The sequence below is a fragment of the Saccostrea echinata genome, unplaced genomic scaffold, assembly GCF_033153115.1.
Source record: "Saccostrea echinata isolate AGI-Se365-2 ecotype Australia unplaced genomic scaffold, CSIRO_AGI_Sech_v1 ptg000064l, whole genome shotgun sequence".
Classification (NCBI taxonomy): domain Eukaryota; kingdom Metazoa; phylum Mollusca; class Bivalvia; order Ostreida; family Ostreidae; genus Saccostrea; species Saccostrea echinata.
In genome coordinates, this window is record NW_026889813.1 from 8223667 (window position 1) to 8232500 (window position 8834).

The 8834-nt window shown below is 34.0% G+C and overlaps 1 protein-coding gene across 2 annotated transcripts in view; it reads right to left on the bottom strand.

Annotated features, from left to right (window-relative positions):
- Positions 1-1563: 1563 nt before the first annotated feature.
- LOC133175761 (uncharacterized) overlaps positions 1564-8834 on the bottom strand; it is a 29653-nt gene continuing 22382 nt past the window's right edge. For both annotated transcript variants that reach the window (XM_061310870.1, XM_061310871.1), the window contains exons 9-11: positions 4502-4558; positions 3671-3819; positions 1564-2545 (exon numbers count right to left, since the gene is read on the bottom strand). In XM_061310870.1, coding sequence (XP_061166854.1) covers positions 2468-2545; positions 3671-3819; positions 4502-4558 — 284 coding nt within the window. In that variant the 3' untranslated portion in view covers positions 1564-2467. The remainder of the gene's footprint in view (positions 2546-3670; positions 3820-4501; positions 4559-8834) is intronic.

Consider the following 8834-nt stretch of genomic DNA (forward strand, 5'->3'; position numbering starts at 1 on the left):
TGTTGATGCAATCGAATAGCTTACTTCAGTGTGTATCTTCAATGGTTTCTTCAAAACTGAGCTAAACGCTCATTTTTAAGAAAAGTAAGGTCAAGGTCATAGGAAAGGTCAAGGTCAAAAAATGTTGATGCAGTCGAAAAGCTAACTTTAGAATGTATCAGCAAGCATACGAAGTTTGATAACACTATCTTGAATATTTCTTTAAAACTGAGATAAACACTAATATATGAATAGTGAGGTCAGGGTCACAGGAAAGGTCAATGTCAAAAATGTTCATGCAGTTGAATACATGTAGCTCTCATAAATATGTATCAGCATATTAAGTTTGATAAAAATATATTGAATTGTTTCGTTGAAACTGAGCTAAATGCAAAGTGCCACGGACAGAACGAAGGACATGACAAACTCTTTATGTCCCAGCCATATTCATGGCAGGCATAAAAATGATCATTTTTGTCCTCTTTAGTGTGTATCTATTTCATAAGCAAATAATTTCAATCTTTGTAAGAATTTTGCAAATTGTGGAGATTTAAGATAAAGTATACTTTAATGTTGGATGAATTATCAAAGACAATTTTGTTATAATTGAGATTTAATTTTTCACCTTCCTGTTTGTCGCAGTATATGCATTTCGCTCGCCTTGTTTGCCCATCTTCTTTGAAATCTGTTTCATTCTTAAATATACAAGCTACATTCCAGGCCTCACCATTAGGCTAGGAAGAGATTCCTTAGACTTATATCATTATCAGCTTTACAGGCCCGTAGGATTCGGGGGGGGGGGGGGGGTGTTCCCAAATTATTTTGCAAGTATATATACTCTCTTGTTCTGCAGAAGTATTTAGCCATCAAACTTTTTACATACAAGTTACAACTGAGAACTAAATTTATTGTGATATCAGACAGTATTAATTTATCTCAAGACAGTCGTGGAGGTTCAAGAAGTATATGGTACATCTTGAATGATGGGACTTGAGGGGACTACCATTTAATTCTGAAAGGGGATGGGGGGTTTTGAGCATTTTTTTACTGTCAGGTTATTTGGTCCATGTATTCATGTGTTAAATTTTGATCGCCCAGTGGCCATACCCTACCCTCCTGGGTCATAATTTGATCAAATTTGAATCTACACTACTTGAGGATGCTTCCATATAAATGTGACTAATCATGACTTTGATGTTCTTGAGAAGAAGAATTTTAAAGATTTTTCCTATGTAAAACTCTGATCATCCATAGCGGCCCACCCTACCGCTGGGTCATGATTTGAACAAACTTGAATCTGCTTTACAAACTTTAATCCAATTTACATTGAGAGGTGGGACTTACATATTTATGTTCACATATACTGCATATCACATCCTTTCATAGAATATCAAGACCCTGTGTATTTGACCCCTGACCTTCCTCTGAGCAAATATCCATTTTCCTATTTCACCATGAGGGTAAGTATAAATTTATTTTACTATCTGTAAAGTCAAAATGTTCTTGGAACATTTTAGTTTCCTCATTTCAAAGTAACTCTCCCTGTTTCTGTCATTTTTTTAAAGACTAGAAAAAAAGAACAAGTAACATCTAAATTCCTTTATGTTAAACAAAACTGGAGTGATAAAATATACATGAGCACTGTAAAATACATTGTAGTATATAAAACCATCCTGGTTAAGTGTAAAATGTTTACTTCCAAAACAATTTTATTACCATCACCAGTATGTCATGTTTATAATGGGCATCAATCTGACAAAATACAACTGTATTGTCTACATATTTTGACATTGCGATACTGAAATTTAGTACACAGATCTAATTTGTATCGGCATCAAATGCAATACAGTTTAAATGTCTATATTTTTGATGACACTGCAACAATAGAGTTGCATGTAAGTACACTGTCAAATCTCATTGTGTATCTTCAAAGATTTGTCCAACAAAAAATTTAGCTACTTTTAGATTTGACTTTGGATCAAAGCATTTTCAAAGTAGTGAGTGAAAGTAAAGTACTCTGTTTTGTGGCCTCAAAAATATGGGCTTGACAAAATTTTTGCACAACTGTGAAAATCACCTAACATCTGAAATTCCATATATGGCAAAGGTCATAATCCATTTCTACACAAACAAGACTATCGTGTGAAGTATGGTGCTAAATGGACATAGCACAAGTAATGACAAGCTAGATAAATTCTGCAAATAAACAAATGACTGAATGACAAAAGAAATCATATCTGCTCCTACATTACATGTTTATATAATAATATCTAAACAGCTTCAGACAAACCTCAGACATTAATATACTGATATTACATTACCATCTAACATGCAGAGCAAATGCTTCGAGTATTGAAATAAAACTCCCCTTTAAAACAACTCATATAAAAGGGTATAAAATAAAAGATGCAAAGTTCCTGCAAAACATCTGAGTGATTGCTATCTATATACAGTACAATCCTTTCCTTCCTGTTGATCATTTATCCATTTACTTGTTTAATCTGGCATTCTCCTGTAGGTTATCTCTCTCCACTGTTAGACTCTCCTTCATATTTACCTTTGCAGTCTGCAAAAATGTTTAAAATCAACATGAACAAACTTAAGCAATAACCAAACTTTTTTTAAACATGTATACATACATTGTCATGTACAATTACATGTACATGCATTGAAACAACAATCAAAATACATGTATAAACCGATGTCAGGCTGTGGCCTTGTAGCATGTTTATCAAGATGTTCATATGTACTCATCTATTTTAATTCAAAGTTATAAGATGTGCTGATTTATAAATAGCAGATTGGTGCAAGTCTAGAACGGGAAATACATACTTCAAAACGGTATTGTACTGCTAACTAGATGATAAACACCTTGTAAAAAGTGACCAGACAAATGTTTAAAATTCATAATTGTACAGCAAAGTAAAAATACCTACATTACATAAAGATTGCAATGTAAGAGTTGATCTATTCCAATGACTATATGGATATCAAAGAAATTTTATCCCCTAATCAGGTGGTACTTAAACATAACTAACATATCCCATCATAGATCATCCTTAGACAGAGGGGTACATAACCACAGCTAACATATCCCAATAATATCTCCTCCTTAGACAGGAGGATACATAACCACAGCTAACATATCCCAATAATATCTCCTCCTTAGACAGGAGGCGGGATACATAACCACAGCTAACATATCCCAATAATATCTCCTCCTTAGACAAGAGGATACATAACCACAGCTGACATATCCCAATAATATCTCCTCCTTAGACAGAAGGCGGGATACATAACCATAGCTGACATATCCCAATAATATCTCCTCCTTAGACAGGAGGCGGGATACATAACCACAGCTTACATAAACATTCAGTTGCCCGCGTGGCGCAGTGGTTAGAGCGTCTGCTCTACAGTCGCGAAGTAAGGAGTTGATCCTTATGTCTCGGGTTCGAATCCCACTGTGGGATGTGGAGACCGGTTCTTCAGATGAGAACGTATAAACCGAGGTCCCGTGTCGCAGTAGGTGCTGGCACAAAAAAGATCCCTCACTGCTCAATGGCCATAAGTGCCGGAGTATAGGACAAAATTTGTAGCTCTCCACCGGCAAGTGGTGGCATCTCCATATGAGTGAAAAATTCTCGAGAGGGAAGTTAAACAACATACAATCAATCATAAACATTCATACCTCCTCCTTGGTCAAATTGTACCCTTCTTCCAGTTTCTCCTCTAGAAGCTCAATTTGCCTCAATTTCTTCTCGATTTTTTTCAGCTTTTTGTCCAAATCTTCCACCAACTGAGAGCCTTCAGATTCCAAGTCTGAATCTTTTTCCTGCGCTGCTCAAAAACAAATTGATTAAACTGAACTTTTTAAGACATTAAAAAAAACTCAGAAGTGTAAAACATTAAACCATTATATCTCAAAGGTATTATTGTATATAAAGTGCATATTTCTGAGGGTAAGAGCTGAAATTGACACTCCCAACCCAACAGAAAACAGTTGTCACTTGACGCGTCAGCGGAGGTTGACAATGGTTGTCCGAGAGGTGTCAATTTCAATTGATACCCTCAAAAACATACACTATTTATTCACTGTCATTGATATATGATGTTCAACAAAAAAAATTAGAGATTAAGTTAAGTTCACATTCTGAACAGATTTCAAACTCCCCACTTTGGTTTTTCTCAATAAGATGGCTTCTAAAAAGATTCACCGACCTCTTTAATGTTTGTTTTATACTAAGAATGCCCTTTATCATTTTACATTTCATTATTGTTGCACTCAATTGACATCAATTTATTCGGTTTCTTCAAACACACAACTGATGTTTTGTGAATCTACAGCGAATTGTACATGCATAAATTACACAAGTGACACTGTTGTTGTGGTACCCATTGCCAAGTATGTTGCTAATGCTGAGGGTAACATTATGAATTGTTAAACAACATTTAAACCAATCAGATTTTAGTAAGTATTGAGTAACGTGAAAGTATAACAATATTTAAAGTTATTTCTTACCATTATTTTTTTGTTGGGGCACTGTAGGAACCACAAAGGAAGGTGGTGAAATTGTCCCTATAAACAAAAAAAGATTGTATGTAAATATACATTTTAAAATTAGCACACTAAAAATTAAACACAATCTTTCTCATCACCAGATAAGCATTTTCATTAACTACATGTAGTGAATTCAAAGACATTCTTCTTTTCTTTGTATGCATTGTTTTAATAAAAAATTAATGTATTCTTGAATTATAGGGCAAAGAGCTATGTTCACTTTATGCATAAAATGGCCCTGTAGATATACCAATTTATTGACTAACACCTTATGTTCCATTTTAAACATCAAGATAAAGTAGAGACTTAGGGTTTTCATTTCCTATTAAAATTTTTCTCCTTAAAGTCCAGGTCTTGGAAAACAAGCTTTATGGAATTGCAATGTTCTTGAATTTTAAGGAAAACAGGTATATTGAAGTACTTTCTGAGAAGAAAAATAATATGAGCGCACCCTCTGATCTAAAAAATAAAACATGTTTTGTAATCCTCAGAAACGGTTCTATCAGTAAATAATTGCATATTTTAGATCAGAGATAGCGCTCATTATTAAATATCAAAAAATAGTTTTAAAAATTGGCTGTTTTTGTTGAATTGTTCAGGATATGAGGAAAATACGCATTTCATGACGTCAAAATGCATTGACTAGCCAGAAAATTACGTCATTTTTGGTAGATTCGCAATCGCCAAATGTCTTATTAGAAATGAGATTTCATGCACTGTCAACTAAACCTAAGCAGTTTCAGTTTTTCAGAAATTCACAGGGCCAAAAAAGGCCCTAAGTGAGCCTTGTTCTTTCTGGGGCCAAATTTATGGTCTTATTGCACACTTGAGGGATATTTTTCAAGAAATATGGGGAATATAGGCTTTTCTGTTGTGTTATTTATTACAAGATATTCATCGATCAAGCACTTGGTAATAATTTATTGAATTGGTATGATGAGACATATTTCCATGCTTTAATAATAATAATAACTAGATGAGATCTCGTTGCGAGCAACGAGTAGGTCTTCCGTCCGATTTTTCGATGAGATGGGATGTGATTTTTATTAAGTTTTCGTTAAATGATAATGATATAAAGATTTCCCTCCTTAGATTTCATTCTTTGGATTTATATAACGAATTAGATAGATTACATGATCAGTACGTACTGGTCCCTGCTGACAAAGCAGGTAACAACATTGTCTTTGTTTGCAAGGCTCATTATATTAAATGTATTTTAGAGGAACTTGGATTTAATTCTACAAGTGGTAATCCAACTTATACTCATAGTTCCCTTTCTAAGGAAGATATTCTTCAAAATCATATGTCAGTTTTGAATATTTTTAATATTCCAAACAACCAAAATGAATTTGAATTACCATATTTATATTGGATTCCGAAACTTCATAAAAATCCTTACAAACAAAGATACATATTGGGTTCCAGTAAATGTTCAACCAAGCCTCTATCTTTACTCCTCACTAAGATATTAACAGTGGTGAAGGAGAAACTTCAAGAGTACTGTGCAACAATATATTCGAGAAGTGGTGTAAATCAGATGTGGATACTTAAAAATTCCAAGGAACTTTTGGAAAATTTGAAATCACAAGATTTTACCAAAATCAACAGCTTAAAAACTTACGACTTTTCAACTTTGTACACAACCATTCCCCACGATAAATTAAAGTCCAGGCTTTTTGATATCATTGACAGCTGCTTTTTCAATAAAAATGGAACTCGTAAATATACTTACCTTGTCATTGGTCATTTGCAAAATTATTTTGTTAAAAAACATTCTGATTGTTCACACAAGTACTCTGAAATTGACATTAAAAAGATGCTTGAGTTTCTGATTGACAATATCTATGTGGTTTTTGGAGACCAGGTCTTCCAACAATCTATTGGAATTCCCATGGGTACCAATTGCGCCCCGTTATTAGCAGACCTTTTTTTGTATTCATATGAAGCAGAATTTGTTCAAAATCTTCTACGTGAAAAGAAGAAAACACTTGCTGTGGCCTTCAACTCGACATTTAGATATATCGACAACGTATTGTCAATTAACAATGGCTATTTCCATTCTTATGTCGATACGATATATCCTTGTGAACTTGAGATAAAAGATACCACAGAGTCTGACACATCTGTTTCATATTTGGATATTTTACTTGAAAAAGACGTTAATGGTAATCTAACAACCAAGCTTTATGATAAACGTGATGACTTTAACTTTTCAATCGTCAACTTCCCTTACTTATGCAGCAATATACCTTCATCACCTGCATACGGGGTATATATCTCTCAGTTGATTCGATACGCAAGAGCATGCTCTACGTATGTACAATTTCTAAAACAAAGTAAATTATTGACAAATAAGTTGATGAAACAAGAATATCAGCTGTCTCGTTTAAAGTCATCATTTCGTAAGTTCTATGGTCGATACAATGACCTTGTCAGCAAATACAATTTATCATTGAGTCAAATGCTGACTGACGTTTTTCATACTAATTGTTAGGCCATTATTTACACACTGAATTGTCAACGGATTTTTCCGTTATTTCCCGATCATGACAAGGAGCACACGGCGGGTGTGACCGGTTGGCAGGGAATGCTCACTCCTTCATGGCATCTGATCCCACCTCTGATGTTTGAAAGTCCGTGTTTGCTCTGCTCCTATTTTGTATTGATTAATGGACTTTTGAGATTGAATACTGTTCGTTATCTCCATATATTTCATAACATAATCTTGAACATCTTTCGTTCAATTTTGCTACTCAAAATGTTTCCCCTTTCCAAGATATGAATCGTAAAAGATTTAGCATTCTGGCCCGTTTTGGCTCCTAATTACACAATAGAGAATCAAAATTTTACAACATATTGTTGCATATTGTTTCGTTAAGAATTTTTGCTTCAGTAATTTATAACAAATTCTTGGTCATTTGAGAGTTACATATTAGTCTTTTGGCCCCTCTGATCCCCTAATTTGAAGGGTCAGCCCCTTTTTCTTGATATCAATTGAAAAGACTTGTGATTTTAAACATTTTTTGCTCAACAACTATTCAGAAGTTTCTTGTCATTTTCGAGATATGTAGAATAGAAATATTTAGGGGACAACCCTTCAAGTCCTTAATGGGGCCGTTTTGCAAAAATTGATAGGATGCATACTGTTCAGAACATTATTCTGAACATCTTTTGTTCAATATTGCTTATTAAGATATCTCCCCTTGTTGAGATATGAAGCGTCAGAGATTTTGCATTCTGGCCCCTTTTGGCCCCTTATTACGCAACATATGATCTTAATTTTATAATATATAGTGGCAAATCTTTAAGTTAAACATTATTGCTTCAGTAACTGATAACAAAATATTGATAGTTAAAAAGCTATAGATGAAAGACTGTTGGCCCCTTTGAGCCCTTAATTTGTCAGCCCCCATTTCTCAATATCAAATGAAAGACCTTGTGATTTTGAAGATTTTTTGTTCAACACCTATTCAGAGATTTCTTTCGGTTTTGGAGATATACTGAATGGAAATATTTAGGGGCCACCCTTCAAGTCCTTAATGGGGCCGTTTTACAAAAATTGAAAGGGTGCATATTGTTTCGAACATTATTCTGAACATCTTTTGTTCAGTATTGCTTATCTTAATATTCCCCATTTTCGAGATATAAAGCATCAAAGATTTAGCATTCTGGCCCCTTGTGACCCTTATTACGTAACATATGATCAAAATCTTATCATATATTGTTGTAAATCGTTAAGATAAACATCTTTGCTTCAGTAATACATTACAAATTATTGATTGTTAAAGAGTTATAGATGAAGGACTTTTGGCCCCTTTAACCCCCTAATTTCAGGGGTCAGACCCTTTTTCTTGATATCAAATGAAAGGTCTTGTGATTTTGAAGCATTTTTGTTCAACACCTATTCAGAGATTTCTTTTCATTGTAGAGATATGCTGAATGGAAATATTTAGGGGCCACCCCTCCAAGTCCTTAATGGGACCGTTTTGCAAAAATTGAAAGGGTGCATATTGTTAAGAACATTATTCTGAACATCTTTTGTAAAATATTGCTTACTAAAATATTCCTCCTATTTGAGATATAAGATTTAGCATTCTGGTCCCTTTTGGCCCCTTATTACGTAACATATGATCAAAATTTTAAACAAAATAGTTGTAAATCGTGAAGGTGAATATTTTTGCTTAAGTAATTTATAACAAAATATTGATCATTCAAGAGTTATACTTGAAAGACTTTTGGCCCCTCTGAGCCCCTAAATTGAGGGATCAGCCTTTTTTTCTTGATATCATATGAA